The 20119-nt window shown below is 35.6% G+C and overlaps 1 protein-coding gene across 1 annotated transcript in view; it reads right to left on the reverse strand.

Annotated features, from left to right (window-relative positions):
- LOC138990501 (coiled-coil domain-containing protein 7-like) overlaps window positions 1-20119 on the reverse strand; it is a 170932-nt gene that overhangs the window by 61250 nt on the left and 89563 nt on the right. Inside the window, exon 14 of the mRNA XM_070382052.1 lies at window positions 11619-11717. Within this exon, the coding sequence (XP_070238153.1) occupies window positions 11619-11717 (99 nt within the window). The remainder of the gene's footprint in view (window positions 1-11618; window positions 11718-20119) is intronic.

Here is a 20119-nt window from a genome sequence, read left to right on the forward strand (position 1 = left end):
TCACTCTGTATAATAGGCTCCAGTTTCATCCACCTCAGTAGAACTGATTCAAATGTATTCTTTTTAATGGCTGAGTAATATTCTATTGTGTATATGTACCACAGCTTTCTTATCCATTTGTCTGCTGATGGACATCTAGGTTGCTTCCATGTCCTGGCTATTATAAACAGTACTGTTATTAACATTGGGGTACACATGTCTCCTTCAATTCTGGTTAAGGAAACACTTCTAAAATCTTCATGATGCCACCATCATCCTGATTCCAAACCGAGACAAAAAAGCTACAGAAATAAAAACTAAAGATATTGACATTTCCTTAATGAAAATAGATACAACAATCCTCAACAAAATATTAGCAAACCAAATTTTGCAGCACATTAAAAGCATCATATACCATGACCTAGTGGGATTTATACAAGAGATGCAAGGATGGTTTGGTTTAACATTTGCAAGTAAATCAATCTTTCACACCATACTGACAGAATGAGGGATAAAATTACATTATCATCTCAATAGATGCAGAAAAACATTTGACAAAATTCAACAAAATTCAATACTCTTTCACAATAAAAATCCTCAACAAACAGGCTTGGGAAGGAAGAAGAAAATTCTTGTGATTTGCAGATGATACCATTTTATATATAGAAAACCTCAAGGACTCAACCATGAAATTGTTGGAACTAATCAATGATTTCAGTAAAGTTGCAAGATACAAAATTAACATATGGTAATCTGTTGCATTTCTACATGTTAATGATAAAATATCTGAAAAAAACTAAAACTATACCATTCACAGTAGCATAAAAAACAATAAAATACTGGGAATAGCAACTGGCAGTCCAATGGTTAAGACTCCATGCTTCCACTGCAGGGGGTGCGGGTTCAAACACTGGTCAGGGAACTAAGATGCTGCATGCCACACTACAGCCAAAAATAAATTAAAAAAATAAAATTCTGGATATAAATTTAACCAAGGAGATGAAAGATCTGTACAATGAAAACTACAAGGCTCTATGGAAAGAAATGGAAGACATAAAGAAATGGGAAGATACCCCATGTATATGTACTAAAAGAAAAATCTTTTTGAAATGTTCATACTATCCAAAGTCATCTATGGATTCAACACAATCCTATAAACACATCAAATTCTCCACAGAATTAGAAAAAAAAATCCTAAAATTCATATGGAATCACAAAAGAAATCAGAAAACGAAGGCAGTCCTGTAAAAGAACAAAGTGAGAGATAACACATTTCTTGATTTCAAACTATACTCCAAAGCTATAACAATAAACATGTTATGGCACTGGCACAAAAACAGACACATAGACCAATGAAAGAAAGTAAAGATCCTCAAATTAAATGTCCAAGCAAATTAAATGCTTGGTCAATTACTATTGAACAAGAGTGCCAAGAACACCCAGTGGGAAAAGGATAGTCTCTTCAACAAATGATGTTGAAAAAACTGCATATACACATGCAAAGAAATGAAATTGGACTCCTAATTTATGCCACTCACAAAATTAACTTGAAATAGAGCAAAGACTTATGAACATAAGACTTGATTCTGCTAGAGGAAAATGTAGGGAAGAAACTCTTTGACAGTGGTGTTCGCAATGATTTTTTTAAATATATGAACACCAAAAGCACAAACAACAAAAGAAAAACTCAACAAATGGGTCTACTTCAAAGTTAACAGCTTCTGCACAGTAAAAGAAACAACACAATGAAAAGGCAATCAATGAAATGAGAAAATTTCAGAAACCATGTATCAGATAAAGGGTTAATATCTAAAACATATAGATTTCATACAGCCTAATAACAAAAAATTAAACAATCCAATTTTTAAAATGTACAGAAAAACTAAATACTTTTCTTAAAAAGGCATACAAATGGCCAACAAGTATGTGAAAATATGATCAACAATATTAGTCCTCAGAGAGATGCAAGTCAAAGGCACATTGAGATACCATCTCAAACAAGTTGGAATGGCTATCATCAAGAAGACAAGAGATATAAGTGCTGGCAAGAATACAATGACAAGGGAATCTTTGTATACTGCTAGAGGGAATGTAAACTGGTCCACCCACTTTGGAAATGGAGTTTCCTCAAAAAATTAAAAGTAGATTGAATTTCTGATCCCTCTATCCTACTTATAAGTACCTACTTGAAGGAAATAAATACAGGATGTTGAGGAGCTTTATGTACCTACATTTTTTCTCAGTATTATTCACAACAGGAAGATATGAACATATCCTAACAGTCCATCAATGGATGAATAGATAAAGAAGATGTGGTGTATGTATATGTGTGTGTGTATATATATATATACATATATACATATGGAGTATTAATCAGCCATTTGAAAGAAGGACATCCTGCCATTTGAGACAACATGGGTAAGTCCTGAATACGTTTTTCTAAGAGAAATGAGTCATAAAGAGAAAGAAAAATATACTACGGTATGATGCTGTTAAACTGCTGCAGTCAATATGCCAGGAAATTTAGAAAATTCAGCAGTGGCCACAGGACTGGCAAAGGTCAGTTTTCATTTCAACCCTGAAGAAGGGCAATGCCAAAGAATGTTCAAACTATTACACAATTGCACTCATTTCACATGCTAGGAAGGTAATGCTCAAAATTCTTCAAGCTAGGGTTCAACAATACATGAACTGAGAACTTCCAGATGTACAAGCTAGATTTAGAAAAGGCAGAGGAACCAGAGATCAACCTGCATTGGATCAAAGAAAAAGCAAGAGAATTCCAGAAAAATATCTACTTCTTAATTGACTACACAAAAGCCTCTGACTGTGTGGACCACAAAAAACTGTGGAAAATTCTTAAAGAGATGCTAATACCAGACCACCTTACCTGCCTCTTGAGAAACCTGTATGCAGATCAATAAGCAGCAGTTAGTACTGGACAAGGAACAGTGAACTGATTCAAAATTGGGACAGGAGTTCATCAAGGCTGTATACTGTTACCCTGTTTATTCAACATATATGCAGAGTATAGCATTCAAAATGCCGGGCTGTAAGAAGTACAAGCTGGAGAAATATCAACAACCTCAGATATGCAGATGACATAACTTTTATGGCAGAAAGCAAAGATGAACTAAAGAATCTCTTGATGAAAGAGGAGAGTGAAAAGGCTGGCTTAAAACTCAACATTCAAAAAACGAAGATCATGGCATCTGGTCCCATTACTGCATGGCAGATAGATGGGAAAACAATGGAAACAGTGACAAACTTTATTTTCTTAGGCTCCCAAATCATTGTAGATGATGACTGCAGCCATGAAATTAAAAGATGCTTGCTCCTTGGAAGAAAAGCTATGACAGACCTAGACAGCATATCAAAAAGCAGAGACATCACTTTGCCAATAAAGGTCCATCTAGTCAAAGCTATGGTTTTTCCAGTAGTCATGTATGGATATGAAAGTTGGACCATAAAGAAGGCTGATCGTTGAAGAATTGATGCTTTTGAACTGTAGTGCTGGAGAAGACTCTTGAGAGTCCCTTGGATAGAAAGGAGAACAAACCAGTCAATCCTAAAGGAAATCAATACTGACTATTCATTGGAAGCACTGATGCTGAAGCTGAAACTCCGATACTTTGGTCACATGATGCAGAGAGTTGACTGACTGGAAAAGACCATGATGCTGGGAAACTGACGGCAGGAGGAGAAGGGAAGATAGGATGAGATGGTTGGATGCATCACCAAATTCATGGACATGAATTTGAGCAAACTCTGGGAAATGTTAAAGGACAGGGAAGCTTGACATGCAGTAGTTTATGGGGTTGTAAAGAGTCGGACATGACTGAGCAACTGAACAACAACAAATCATCTACATGTGGAATCTAAAAAAGCAAAATTTTTAGTAAGAAATTGTGGTTAACCAGAGGATAAGGGGTGAGGTAATACAAAAGATGTTGTACAAACTTGAGTAGTAAATAGAGATCTGAAGCACAGCATAATGAATATAGACAACACTGCACTATAATCACCAAATAATAACAGACTAGAATTATTACAACCAATAAAATGAAAACATAATTATGTAATGTGATATAGGTGCTAATTACCACTACAATGGCAATCACATTACAATACATAAATGTATCAAATTAGTATGTTGTACACCTTAAATTTGCAGGTTTTATGTCAAATGTACAATAAATCAGAAAAGAAAAAAATGTGGACATGAAAGGCTGCTAAATGATAAATAATAAGGATTAAATCATACAGGATGTTGAAATGCTAAAATAATAATAGTGAGAGGACTTCTGGGATTTCCAGGTGGCTCAGTGGTAAAGAATCTGCCTGCCAATGCAAAAGACACAGGAAATGCCGGTTCGATTCCTGGGCCAGGAAGGTCTCCTGGTGGAGGAAATGGCAACCCACTTCAGCATTCTTGCCAGGAAAATCCCATGGACAGAGGAGCGTAGCAGCCTACAGTCTGTGGGGTCACAAAGAGTTGGAAACAACTGGGCATATACACATGAGAGGATGTCTACTTCTTGTTATACGTGTAAAGAGCTTGGGAGTCATTACTTCTATTGTCACAAAAAGAAAAAATTTAGCAAACATTTTAAATTAAACATCTTATTTGGGCTTCCTTGATAGCTCAGTTGGTAAAGAATCTGCCTGCAATGCCAGAGACCCCAGTTCGATTCCTGGGTCAGGAAGACCTGCTGGAGAAGGGATAGGCTACCCACTCCAGTATTCTTGGGCTTCCCTTGTGGCTCAGCTGGTAAAGAATTAACCTGCAATGCAGGAGACCTGGGTTTGATCCTTGGATTTGGAAAATTCCCTGGAGAAGGAAAAGGCTACCCACTCCAGTATTCTGGCCTGAAGAATACTGCAGAGGTTACAGTCCTGGAGAATACATGGCTATAGTCCATGGGGTCGCAAAGGGTTGGAAACAACTGAGTGACTTTCACTTTTTCTTATTTAAATCAAGGCAAAATGCTGCCCCCAAAACTGGAGACAGAGGTGCATAAAAGCAGGTTTTTGGCAGCTGAAGAGCAGGAGCAGAAGCTCACTGTTGGAGTCAGTACTAGTGAGAATGAGAATGTCAGTTGCTCAGTTGTGTCTGACTCTTTGTGACCCCATGGACTGTAGCCTACCAGGCTCTTCTCTCCAGGGGTTTTCCAGGCAAGAATACTAGAGTGGGTTGCCATTCCCTTCTCCAGGGGATCTTCCCAAGCCAGGGATCAAACCTGGGTCTCCTGCATTGCAGGCAGATTCTTTATACCATCTGAGCCAACAGGGAAACCTACAAATTGCTGAAAGTTCAGTGTAAACTAATTTGAATCTTACTGGTATTCCCACATTATTATAACTTTTATGTCTAGGAAACCCAAGCAAGTTCTCAAGATGAAGATCAGAGAAAAACCTTAATATGCTTCCAACAGGGGGAGGGGAAAGGAACTGCTTTTCAAAATGCCATTCTCCTTAACAGAAGACTGCCTTCAAGGGAAACTACTTTACTAGAGCTTAACCAAAACAGAGTTTATGAGAAACCAACAGACCTTAGGAAAATGCAGTATTCAACATAGGGGTGAGTAGATATATGATTTCAGCCCTTTCCAGCCTTCCTTGTCTTACCAAACACATAGGAGAAACATGAGAAACACTTTGAAGGTTGGAGCCCAGAGACACAAGCTTATTCAGACACAGGCTGAAACCTAATCAGAGGATTACAGAATCTTTCCCCTTCCCTGACGTCTTACCACCATATTAATAGGGCTCCTATATAATAGCAAATTACAGCTAAAAGAACACCAAGTCACAGACCCTATTTAAGGAATCTAGAGGGAAACCCAAAGATACCAGGGGAGACAAAAAAGAGACAATATAGGAACTTTTAGCTTATGACACCTACAGCTAGAGTAAACAAAAAATACAGACCAATACCTAGCAAGAGAAACATGAAGCCTCACACTAAAGGTCTATATACTTCAGTTCCTTTTACCCAGTGTATCGTGTCTGGATTTGAACAGCAAAAAAATGTAAGACATGCTTAAAAATAACCCAAACTGAAGAGTACGAGTACCAGACTCACACGACAGAAATTTGAGCATAATCATAGGAGTATCTGAAGTAATTATGACTAATATGCTAAAAGTTTTTGTAGAAAACGAGACAATATATAAAAGCAGAAGAGTAATGTAAGAAGAAATATGGAAGCTCTAAGAAAAAAATCACAAGGAAATGTTAAATATCTAAAATATTGCAACAGAAGTGTAGAATGTCTTTGATGTGTTCATTAGTAGACTGGAACACAGTCAAGGAAAGTCTCAGTGAGCTTAACGATATGACATTAGAAACTTTCCAAATTGAAAAGAGAAGCTAAATGGAAAAAAAGGAACAGGATATCAGAGATCTTTTGGACAATTACAAACGGCATAACACACACATAATGAGGATACCAGAAGGAGAAGAAACAATGCAACAGAAGAGATATTTAAACAATGGCAGAGAATTTTCCAACATTAATGACATTCAAATCAGTGAGCATAGGAATTCAGAGAACACCAAAAAAGATAAATGCAAAAATATCAACACCTATTCATATCATATTCAAAATGCAGAAAAAATCAAAGACAAAGAGAAAATCTTAAAAGACTTCAGGGAAAAACAAAAACAAAATAGAAATATATCTTATCTGTAGAGGGATAAGGATAAAAATATCTTTTACTTCTCATCAAACTGTGCTAGCAAGAAGAGAATGGAGAGAAATGTAAAGCGTCTAAAGAAAACATATCAACCAACCTATAATTTTATTAATTTGAGACAAGGCAGACTTCAGAGCAAGGAAAATTACCAGAAATAAAGAGAGCCCTACATGATAATAAAGGGGGTCAATATCTAAGAAAACATAAGAATCCTCAATGAGTATGCACCTAACAACAGAGCAACAAAATACATGAGGCAAAAATAGAACTGCAAGGAGAAACTGACAAATGCATTACATGTGCTGTTTTCAATACCATCTTATCAGTAACTGACAGATACAACAGGCTGAAGATCCATACCTTAACAAATTTAAAAGAACAAAAGTCATGTGAAATATACTTTCAGATCACAATAGATTTAAGCTCTATGATTCCAATGCAAAAACTAGATAAATATCTCTCACAAATAAGATGCAAAAATCCTCCACAAAACAATAACCAATGATGTGAAGCAATGTATATAAATGATTCTATATCATGACCAAGGAGGATTTATTCCAGGTATACAATGCTGACTCAATATATAAAATCAATTAATGTAGCTCATCACATCAAAAGACAAAAGAAAAAAATCATTTGATCAATCAGAGATGCAAAAAATTATTTAAAAAAATCTAAACCCTGTTCATGATAAAAACTCTAAGCAAACCAAGAATAGTGGGAACTTCCTCAATTTGATAAATAACATCTACCAAAACCCAACAGATAACATCACACTTAACAGTGGAAAACTAAATGCTATCATTATCATCTCAGGATAAATCAAGGATGTCTCTTCTCACAACTCCTACCCAGCATCATAGTGAAGTGAAAATGAAAGTCACTCAGTTGAGTCCAACTCTTTGCAACCCCATGGACTATAGAGTCCATTGAATTCTCCAAGCCAGAATACTGGAGTGGGTAGCCTTTCCCTTCTCCAGGGGATCTTCCCAACCTAGGGATCAAACCCAGGTCTCCTGTATTGCAGGCAGATTCTTTACCAGCTGAGCCATAAGGGAAGCCCCAAAATACTGGAGTGAGTAGCCTATCCCTTCTCCAGGGGATCTTCCTGACACAGGATTCTTTACCAACTGAGCTATCAGGGAAGCCCTATCATAGTGAAAGTCCCAGCTAATGTAATAAATCAAGAAAAGGACATAAAAAGTATATAACTTGAGAAAATTAAACAAAACTCTTCTTGTTAAATAACAACAGCAACAACACTCCTGGAATTATAAGCTGGCTATAGCAAGGTTTCCAGATACACATTAATATACACAAGTCAACTGATTTCCCGTATATCAACAGTGAACAGGTGAAATTTGAAATTGACCACAATACCACTCATATTAGCATCAGTAATGAAATCTAACATACATAAAGGAGCCATCAAAGATTTAGAGATTTTTCCATTTTCATGGACAGGAAGTTTCAATATTGTTAAACTGTCAGCTCTTTCCAAATTGATTCAGTGCAATCCCAATCAAAATCCCAACAAGTTATTTTGTGGATATTGATAAACTAATTCTAAACTTTATATGGAAAAGCAAAATACCTACATTAGCTGACACAATATTGAAGAAAAACAAGGTGAGAGGACTGATGCCACCCAACTTCAAGACTTACTGAAAGCTATAGAAATCAAGATAATTGGTGAAAGAACAGTCAAATATGTCAAGATAACAGAACAAAGAGATATAGACCTATACAAATACAGTCAATAATTTCTGAAAGAAAAGCAAAAGCTTTTCAATGGAGAAAGGATTGTTTTTTCAACAAATAGTACGGACACAAAGGGACAGCCAAATGTAAAAAAAAAAGTGAATCTAGACACAGACGTCACACCTTACTAAGAATTAACACAGAATGGATGATAGACCTAAATGTAAAATACAAACCTATAAATGTCCTAGAAGGTAACACAGATGAACATTTTGGGGATCTCAAGTTTGGTGTTGACTTTTCAGGTAGAACACCAAAATCACAATCCAAAAAAAAAATTGATAAGTTGGACTTTATTAAGAAAAATATACATATGACTTATGTTCTGTGAAAGACACTGTTAAGAGAGTGATAATACAAGTCAGAGGCTGGGAAAAAATATTCCCACAACATATATCTGAAAAAGATTTGTTATCTAAAACATACAAAACTCTTAAAACTCCACAATTAGAAAAGAACACAATTATAACATGGGCAAAAAAGTGAACAGATATTTTATCAAGGAAGTCATTTAGATGGCAAATAAGAATATGAAAAGATGTTCTCTCTCTCTCTCTCTCTCTATATATATATATATATATATATATATCATAAAGGAATTGAAAGTTAAAAGAACAGTGAGATATCACTACATCAGTTCAGTTAAGTCACTCAGTCATGTCTGACTCTTTGCGACCCCCTGAATTGCAGCACACCAGGCCTCCCCGTCCATCACCAACTCCCGGAGTTCACCCAAACTCATGTCCATCGAGTCGGTGATGCCATCCAGCCATCTCATCCTCTGTCGTCCCCTTCTCCTCCTGCCCCCAATCCCTCCCAGCATCAGGGTCTTTTTCAATGAGTCAACTCTTCGCATGAGGTGGCCAAAGTACCGGAGTTTCAGCTTTAGCATCATTCCTTCCAAAGAACATCCGGGATTTGGCTCCTTTAGGATGGACTGGTTGGATCTCCTTGCAGTCCAAGGGACTCTCAAGAGTCTTCTCCAACACCACAGTTCAAAAGCATCAATTCTTTGGTGCTCAGCTTTCTTCACAGTCTAACTCTCACATCCATACATGACCATTGGAAAAACCACAGCCTTGACTAGACAGATCTTTGTTGGCAAAGTAATGTCTCTGCTTTTGAATATGCTATCTAGGTTGGTCATAACTTTCCTTCCAAGGAGCAAGCGTCTTTTAATTTCATGGCTGCAATCACCATCTGCAGTGATTTTGGAGCCCCCAAAAATTAAGTCTGACACTGTTTCCACTCTTTCCCCATCTGTTTGCCATGAAGTGATGGAACCAGATGCCATGATCTTAGTTTTCTGAATGTTGAGCTTTAAGCCAACTTTTTCACTCTCTTCTTTCACTTTCATCAAAAGGCTCTTTAGTTCCTCTTCACTTTCTGCCATAAGGGTGGTATCATCTGCATATCTGAGGTTATTGATATTTCTCCCAGCAATCTTGATTCCAGCTTGTGCTTCTTCCAGCCCAGTGTTTCTCATGATGTACTCTGCATATAAGTTAAATAAGCAGGGTGACAATATACAGCCTTGACGTACTCCTTTTCCTATTTGGAACCAGTCTGTTGTTCCATGTCCAGTTCTAACTGTTGCTTCCTGATCTGCATATAGGTTTCTCAAAAGGCAGGTCACGTGGTCTGGTATTCCCATCTCTTTCAGAATTTTCCACAGTTTATTGTGATCCACACAGTCAAAGGCTTTGGCATAGTCAATAAAGCAGAAATAGATGTTTTTCTGGAACTCTCTTGCTTTTTCGATGATTCAGCAGATGTTGGCAATTTGATCTCTGGTTCCTCTGCCTTTTCTAAAACCAGCTTGAACATCTGGAATTTCATGGTTCATGTATTGCTGAATCCTGGCTTGGAGAATTTTGAGCATTACTTTACTAGCATGTGAGATGAGTGCAAAGCAAATACAACACCCAGTTGTGTATGTGACTGGTGATAGAAGCAAGGTCTGATGCTGTAAAGAGCAATATTGCATAGGAACCTGGAATGTTAGGTCCATGAATCAAGGCAAATTGTAAGTGGTCAAACATGATATTGCAAGAGTGAACGTTGACCTTCTAGGAATCAGCAAACTAAAATGGACTGGAATGGGTGAATTTAACTCAGATGATCATTACATCTACTACTGCGGGCAGAAATCCCTCAGAAGAAATGGAGTGGCCATCATGGTCAACAAAAGAGTCTGAAATGCAGTACTTGGATGCAGTCTCAAAAACGACAGAATGATCTCTGTTCGTTTCCAAGGCAAACCATTCAATATCACAGTAATCCAAATATATGCCCCAACCAGTAATGCTGAAGAAGCTGAAGTTGAACAGTTCTATGAAGACCTACAAGACCTTTTAGAACTAACACCCAAAAGAGATATCACTACATAACTATAGCTAAAATCCAAATGCTGAAAACAACAAATGATCTCAGAAATTTGGAGCAATGGGAAACTTGATTTGTAGCTGGGAGGAAAGCAAAACACTACAGCCACTTTGAGGACGGTTTAGCAGTTTACAAAGTTAATAGTTTTATCATATAATTTAGCAACCGTATGAAAATTTATGTTGCCACAAAAGTTATGTAGTATTCAGCAGGTGTTGTTTGTACACAATTAATAAAGAAACTGTTTGGCTTTTCTTTTGGTTTAGGATCATTATGACAAAAACTACTGACATCATACAATATACCATGAACTTCGTCTGAACTGTTTACGGAAGACAGAAGACTGTATACAGAAGACTGTATAAATACTTATCATAAGAAAGCAAATATGGCTGTACTATTATCAGATAAAATAAATATAAAGGCAAAAAATGTATTCTTAGAGATAAAGGATATACTTTTATAGAGATGAAGGCTCATGTTTACCAGGTAAATATAAAAGTTTAAATTCATACACATTTAATAACATAATTTCCAAATATATAAACCAATCTGGCAAAAAACTACCTGGAAACACAAAGATATCCATAATCATAGAAGGAAAATTTAACATACATCTCTTAGTAACACAGAATAAACAGAACTTCAATTAAAGAAGAACCGAACAACACAGTAAATACATGATATAACAGATCTATACAAAAGATATGATTAAACATTCACAAACCTAAGACGGGATTTTTTGCTTTTTACTTTAATTAAAAATAAATTAATATTGAAATTTATCAGACTTACTATTCAGAGTTTCCATTTTGCCAGCTCTAAGTTTCTCAGTTTGAGACTGGCTTTTTGATCCAACTTCATCCTCAGATGATATGTCTCTTGCTTTCTGAGCTGCAAGAAAGATGTTTTTAATCCATTAAGTAGAGAACTGGATTTACTGAAAATCCTCTGTAATTCAAACACACTTCAATTATCCAGGAATATTTCTTCTCATAGTTTGAAACAATAAAGTCAAATACCACATTATTGAGATAGTGAATTATAGAGTAAGTATGTGAAATGTAGAGAGATGTGAAAAGTAGAGAGAATAGTTTTATGAGGTATTTACAATTTAGGATTAAATGTGATATTTTTTTTAAATTTGATTTTATTTTTAAGCTTTACAATATTGTATTAGTTTTGCCAAATATCGAAATGAATCCACCACAGGTATACCCGTGTTCCCCATCCTGAACCCTCCTCCCTCCTCCCTCCCCTACCCTCCCTCTGGGTCGTCCCAGTGCACTAGCCCCAAGCATCCAGTACTGTGCATCGAACCTGGACTGGCAACTCGTTTCATACATGATATTATACATGTTTCAATGCTATTCTCCCAAATCTCCCCACCCTCTCCCTCTCCCACAGAGTCCATAAGACTGATCTATACGTCGGTGTCTCTTTTGCTGTCTTGTACACAGGGTTATTGTTACCATCTTTCTAAATTCCATATATATGCGTTAGTATACTGTATTGGTGTTTTTCTTTCTGGCTTACTTCACTCTGTATAATAGGTTCCAGTTTCATCCATCTCATTAGAACTGATTCAAATGTATTCTTTTTAATGGCTGAGTAATACTCCATTGTGTATATGTACCACTGCTTTCTTATCCATTCATCTGCTGATGGGCATCTAGGTTGCTTCCATGTCCTGGCTATTATAAACAGTGCTGCGATGAACATTGGGGTACACGTGTCTCTTTCCCTTCTGGTTTCCTCAATGTGTATGCCCAGCAGTGGGATTGCTGGATCATAAGGCAGTTCTATTTCCAGTTTTTAAAGGAATCTCCACACTGTTCTCCATAGTGGCTGTACTAGTTTGCATTCCCACCAACAGTGTAAGAGAGTTCCCTTTTCTCCACATCCTCTCCAGCATTTATTGCTTGTAGACTTATGGATTGCAGCCATTCTGACTGGCGTGAAATGGTACCTCATAGTGGTTTTGATTTGCATTTCTCTGATAATGAGTGATGCTGAGCATCTTTTCATGTGTTTGTTAGCCATCTGTATGTCTTCTTTGGAGAAATGTCTATTTAGTTCTTTGGCCCATTTTTTGATTGGGTCATTTATTTTTCTGGAGTTGAGCTGGAGGAGTTGCTTGTATATTTTTGAGATTAGTTGTTTGTCCGTTGCTTCATTTGCTATTATTTTCTCCCATTCTGAAGGCTGCCTTTTCACCTTGCAAATAGTTTCCTTTGTTGTGCAGAAGCTTTTAAGTTTAATTAGGTCCCATTTGTTTATTTTTGCTTTTATTTCCAATATTCTGGGAGGTGGATCATAGAGGATCCTGCTGTGATGTATGTCAGAGAGTGTTTTGCCTATGTTATCCTCTAGGAGTTTTATAGTTTCTGGTCTTACGTTGAGATCTTTAATCCATTTTGAGTTTATTTTTGTGTATGGTGTTAGAAAGTGTTCTAGTTTCATTCTTTTACAAGTGGTTGACCAGCTTTACCAGCACCACTTGTTAAAGAGATTGTCTTTAATCCATTGTATATTCTTGCCTCCTTTGTCAAAGATAAGGTGTCCATATGTGCGTGGATTTATCTCTGGGCTTTCTATTTTGTTCCATTGATCAATATTTCTGTCTTTGTGCCAGTACCATACTGTCTTGATAACTGTGGCTTTGTAATAGAGCCTGAAGTCAGGTAGGTTGATTCCTCCCATTCCATTCTTCTTTCTCAAGATCGCTTTGGCTATTCGAGGCTTTTTGTATTTCCATACAAATTGTGAAATTATTTGTTTTAGCTCTGTGAAGAATACCGTTGGTAGCTTGTTAGGGATTGCACTGAATCTATAAATTGCTTTGGGTAGTATACTCATTTTCACTATATTGATTCTTCCAATCCATGAACATGGTATATTTCTCCATCTATTAGTGTCCTCTTTGATTTCTTTCACCAGTGTTTTATAGTTTTCTATATATAGGTCTTTAGTTTCTTTAGGTAGATATATTCCTAAGTATTTTATTCTTTCTGTTGCAATGGTGAATGGAATTGTTTCCTTAATTTCTCTTTCTGTTTTCTCATTATTAGTGTATAGGAATGCAAGGGATTTCTGTGGGTTGATTTTATATCCTGCAACTTTACTATAATCATTGATTAGTACTAGTAATTTTCTGGTGGAGTCTTTAGGGTTTTCTATGTAGAGGATCATGTCATCTGCAAATAGTGAGAGTTTTACTTCTTCTTTTCCAATTTGGATTCCTTTTATTTCTTTTTCTGCTCTGATTGCTGTGGCCAAAACTTCCAAAACTATGTTGAATAGTAATGGTGAAAGTGGGCACCCTTGTCTTGTTCCTGACTTTAGAGGAAATGCTTTCAAGTTTTCACCATTGAGGATAATGTTTGCTGTGGGTTTGTCATATATAGCTTTTATTATATTGAGGTATGTTTCTTCTATTCCTGCTTTCTGGAGAGTTCTTATCATGAATGGATGTTGAATTTTGTCAAAGGGTTTCTCTGCATCTATTGAGATAATCATATGGTTTTTGTTTTTCAATTTGTTAATGTGGTGTATTACATTGATTGATTTGCGGATATTGAAGAATCCTTGCATCCCTGGGATAAAGCCCACTTGGTCATGGTGTATGATCTTTTTAATGTGTTGTTGGATTCTGATTGCTAGAATTTTGTTAAGGATTTTTGCATCTATGTTCATCAGTGATATTGGCCTGTAGTTTTCTTTTTTTGTGGCATCTTTGTCAGGTTTTGGTATTAGGGTGATGGTGGTCTCATAGAATGAGTTTGGAAGTTTACCTTCCTCTGCAATTTTCTGGAAGAGTTTGAGCAGGATAGATGTTAGCTCTTCTCTAAATTTTTGGTAGAATTCAGCTGTGAAGCCGTCTGGGCCTGGGCTTTTGTTTGCTGGAAGATTTTTGATTACAGTTTCAATTTCTGTGCTTGTGATGGGTCTGTTAAGATTTTCTATTTCTTCCTGGTCCAGTTTTGGAAAGTTGTACTTTTCTAAGAATTTGTCCATTTCTTCCACGTTGTCCATTTTATTGGCATATAATTGTTGATAGTAGTCTCTTATGATCCTTTGTATTTCTGTGTTGTCTGTTGTGATCTCTCCATTTTCATTTCTAATTTTATTGATTTGATTTTTCTCCCTTTGTTTCTTGATGAGTCTGGCTAATGGTTTGTCAATTTTATTTATCCTTTCAAAGAACCAGCTTTTGGCTTTGTTGATTTTTGCTATGGTCTCTTTTGTTTCTTTTGCATTTATTTCTGCCCTAATTTTTAAGATTTCTTTCCTTCTACTAACCCTGGGGTTCTTCATTTCTTCCTTTTCTAGTTGCTTTAGGTGTAGGGTTAGGTTATTTATTTGACTTTTTTCTTGTTTCTTGAGGTATGCCTGTATTGCTATGAACTTTCCCCTTAGGACTGCTTTTAAAGTGTCCCACAGGTTTTGCGTTGTTGTGTTTTCATTTTCATTAGTTTCTATGTAAATTTTGATTTCTTTTTTGATTTCTTCTGTTATTTGTTGGTTATTCAGCAGGGTGTTGTTCATCTTCCATATGTTGGAATTTTTAATAGTTTTTCTCCTGTAATTGAGATCTAATCTTACTGCATTGTGGTCAGAAAAGATGCTTGGAATGATTTCTATTTTTTTGAATTTACCAAGGCTAGCTTTATGGCCCAGGATGTGGTCTATCCTGGAGAAGGTTCCATGTGCGCTTGAGAAAAAGGTGAAATTCATTGTTTTGGGATGAAATGTCCTATAGATATCAATTAAGTCTAACTGGTCTATTGTATCGTTTAAAGTTTGTGTTTCCTTGTTAATTTTCTGTTTAGTTGATCTATCCATAGGTGTGAGTGGGGTATTAAAGTCTCCCACTATTATTGTGTTATTGTTAATTTCTCCTTTCATACTTGTTAGCATTTGTCTTACATATTATGTGCTCCTGTGTTGGGTGCATATATATTTATAATTGTTATATCTTCTTCTTGGATTGATCCTTTGATCATTATGTAGTGACCATCTTTGTCTCTTTTCACAGCCTTTGTTTTAAAGTCTATTTTATCTGATATAAGTATTGCTACTCCTGCTTTCTTTTGGTCCCTATTTGCATGGAAAATCTTTTTCCAGCCCTTCACTTTCAGTCTGTATGTGTCCCCTGTTTTGAGATGGGTCTCTTGTAGACAACATATGTATGGGTCTTGTTTTTGTATCCATTCAGCCAGTCTTTGTCTTTTGGTTGGGGCATTCAACCCATTTACATTTAAGGTAATTACTGATAAGTATGATCCCGTTGCCATTTACTTTATTGTTTTGGGTTCGAGTTTATACACTGTTTTTGTGTTTCCTGTCTAGAGAATATCCTTTAGTATTTGTTGGAGAGCTGGTTTGGTGGTGCTGAATTCTCTCAGCTTTTGCTTGTCTGAAAAGCTTTTGATTTCTCCTTCATATTTGAATGAGATCCTTGCTGGTACAATAGTCTGGGCTGTAAGTTATTTTCTTTCATCACTTTAAGTATGTCTTGCCATTCCCTCCTGGCTTGAAGAGTTTCTATTGAAAGATCAGCTGTTATCCTAATGGGAATTCCCTTGTGTGTTATTTGTTGTTTTTCCCTTGCTGCTTTTAATATTTGTTCTTTGTGTTTGATCTTTGTTAATTTGATTAATATGTGTCTTGGGGTGTTTCTCCTTGGGTTTATCCTGTTTGGGACTCTCTGGCTTTCTTGGACTTGGGTGATTATTTCCTTCCCCATTTTAGGGAAGTTTTCAACTATTATCTCCTCAAGTATTTTCTCATGGTCTTTCTTTTTGTCTTCTTCTTCTGGGACCCCTATGATTCGAATGTTGTAGCGTTTAATATTGTCCTGGAGGTCTCTGAGATTGTCCTCATTTCTTTTAATTCGTTTTTCTTTTATCCTCTCTGATTCATTTATTTCTACCATTCTATCTTCTAATTCACTAATCCTATCTTCTGCCTCTGTTATTCTACTATTTGTTGCCTCCAGAGTGTTTTTAATTTCATTTATTGCATTATTCATTTTATATTGACTCTCTTTTATTTCTTCTAGGTCCTTGTTAAACCTTTCTTGCATCTTCTCAGTCTTTGTCTCCAAGATATTTATCTGTGATTCCATTTTGATTTCAAGATTTTGGATCAATTTCACTATCATTATTCAGAATTTTTTATCAGGTAGATTCTCTATCTCTTCCTCTTTTGTTTGGTTTGGTGGGCATTTATCCTGTTCCTTTATCTGCTGGGTATTCCTCTGTCTCTTCATCTTGTTTAAATTGCTGAATTTGGGGTGTCCTTTCTGTATTTGGCTAAATGTGATATTTTCTTAACAGATATGGGTGAGAAAAAAAACAAATGATAAACAGTATATTTAAATACTTAGAAGATTTATACTGGATTAAAAAATAACTAATTAGGATTTCCCTGGTGGCACAGTGCATAAGAATCTGCCTGCAATGTAGGGGACATCGGTTCAAACCCTGATCCGGGAAGATTCCACAAACGGTGGAGCAACTAAGCCCATGCACCACAACTGCTGAAGCCTGCATGTCCTAGAGCCAGCAAGTTGCAACTACTGAGGCCTGTGTGCCTAGAGCCTGTGCTCAGCAACAAGAAGCTATCACAAAGAGAAGCCTATGCACCACAACGAGAGAGTAGCTCCTGTTCTCCGCAACTAGAAAAATCCCGAGTGCAACAATGAAGATTCAATATAAATAAATACAGCAGTGTGCACATGTAAAATAAAAAAAGAAAACATTGCTGAAAAAAATTAGAGAAGGTTTAAACAAATAGAGAAATATATTTAAAAACAAAAAAAAAATCCAAAAACCAAACAAAAATTAGCAATTATATACAACTAAATCATAATATGAAAAGGTTAAGAATAAAGGGATAAAAAGCATTCCATGCAAATAGTTATATAAAGATACTACGCTAACATTAGATAAAATAAAGGTACAAAAAATTACTACAAAATGTCCATCATAAAGACAGAATTTCAGTTCACTAAGAACATACAACAAATTAAAATCTGCATATTTATTATACATACTTGTATGTAATATATCACCTATATATATGACATAGATCATGCATCTGTATTTTTATATATAATAAAGCTTTAGAAACATAAAATTGAAATTGATGGAACAAAGAGTAATGGAAAAATAAACACAGTAGTTGAATTTAACATACCTTTCTCACAAATGATAAAATAAACATAGAACTTCAATGAAATTAAGAAGGTAAAAACATCATAGTTAATCAACTTCACCTAATGGAGAACATACATACACAAACATGTATATGTTATGTATATGTGTGCATATAAGTACATATGATACATATATAGCATATATTCCTGTGATCAACTGAATAAATATTAAAGAACTGGAGAAAATTAATTAAAAATCAGTACATGATATTCTTACTACAAAGCCTCACTTTTCTGGCAGTTCCAAGTGTCTTAATTTGAGATGAGTTTTATAAGATTTAAACTTTTTCTTTAGGTGTAAGATTTCATCTGACATCTCATCCATTTTCTCAGCTACAAGTATAGAGGCTCTTAATCCAGTAAAAAGTAAAACAGCTGGACTGTGAAATCTTTGGATTATTAATGTATACCAAGAACTTAAAGTTTCCATCCAATTTTACAAGTAAATACACACAATTTAAACAAATGATCAAACCATCCTCCCCTTGCCCACCCCATCCTCTAACTGATAACGCATGTTCAAAATGGACTATGAAATTAAGTATAAAATCATCAGAGTGGTTTCCTTAAAGTATGTGGAAGACTTGTTACTGCATACAACACTTAAAAAGTTGTAATTAGACTTTATTGTACTAAGGATAGTCATATTTAAAAATACTTTAAAACTTTTAACAACATATACAACGGGTTTAAAAGTTAAACTGATTAAAAAGTAATAATTCCAAAATAAGGAAAGAAACAGAAACCTGAATCAGGTGCAAAAATTAGAAAGCACCCAAAAAAGGAAATACTTACAATTTAAATATATTAGTAAGTACAATAATTATAAGTGGATTACATGTTGTTGGGCTAGACAATGACAGTCACACTGGATTTATAAGCAATTTAACTATAATCTATAAGTGATGTCACTGGTTTATAAGAATATAGAAACTGGAAAATAAAGAGGTGAAAAAAGATATGCAAATATGAACCAAAAGAAATCTGTAGTAGTTATATCAACGTCATACAAACTAAGATTTTAATCAAAAGACCTTACTGGAGACAGACTAAGATGGTACTGTTTATAAAAAGAAAACGTTGAGTCCATAAGGACTATCAGACATTTTTATTTGTATGCTTCTAACAGCACAGACAGTATAAGGAAAAAGGACAATACTACAAAAATAGGTAAATCCACAATCATAGTGGGAGAATTCAGTACAGACATTGCTCCATAATGGATATAAGAAACAAAATTTGAAGAAGTCAAGAAATAGGAGTTTAAATAACACAATAAAACCTTGACTTTGATGCCTGTAAGCTCACACATTCATGAACATAAAATTCTGCTTAAAACAATTAAAATGCAAAATAATTTAATAACATTCATAGTAATATTTACTACTGAGTCTTTTCGTTCTAGCAGTTCCAAGTGTCAGGCAAAAGATTTTCATTTGATACCTCATTAATTTTCTGGGCTTTAGGAAGAATGGCTCATAAAAACACTAAATAGAGAATCAGAAATCTGCAGTGGAACCTCTAGATTTACAATTTATGTTAGTTATCCTACAATATTGTACTTTATCTTTAAATGATATAAACAAATCATTGTCTATTTGAAGTGCAAATATCATGTGCATATGTTTTTCACACATGTATATGAAGCAGTCATTACTTTCCAGATATACAGACGCATCAAATATATTTAAAGCAACAGTTAGAACTGGACACGGAACAACAGACTGGTTCCAAATAAGGAAAGGAGTACATCAAGTCTGTATATTGTCGCCCTGCTTATTTAACTTATATGCTGAGTACATCATGAGAAACGCTGGGCTGGATGAAGTACAAGCTGGAATCAAGACTGCCGGGGGAAATATCAATAACCTCAGATATGCAGATGATACCACCCGTATGGCAGAAAGTGAAGAACTAAAGAGCATCCTGATGAAAGCGAGAGAAGACAGTGAAAAAGTTGGCTTAAAGCTCAACATTCAGAAAATGAAGATCATGGCATCCGGTCCCATAACTTCATGGCAAATGGACAGGGAAACAGTGGAAACAGTGATAGACTTTATGTTTTGGGGCTCCA

The sequence above is a fragment of the Bos mutus genome, chromosome 13, assembly GCF_027580195.1.
Source record: "Bos mutus isolate GX-2022 chromosome 13, NWIPB_WYAK_1.1, whole genome shotgun sequence".
NCBI lineage: Eukaryota > Metazoa > Chordata > Mammalia > Artiodactyla > Bovidae > Bos > Bos mutus.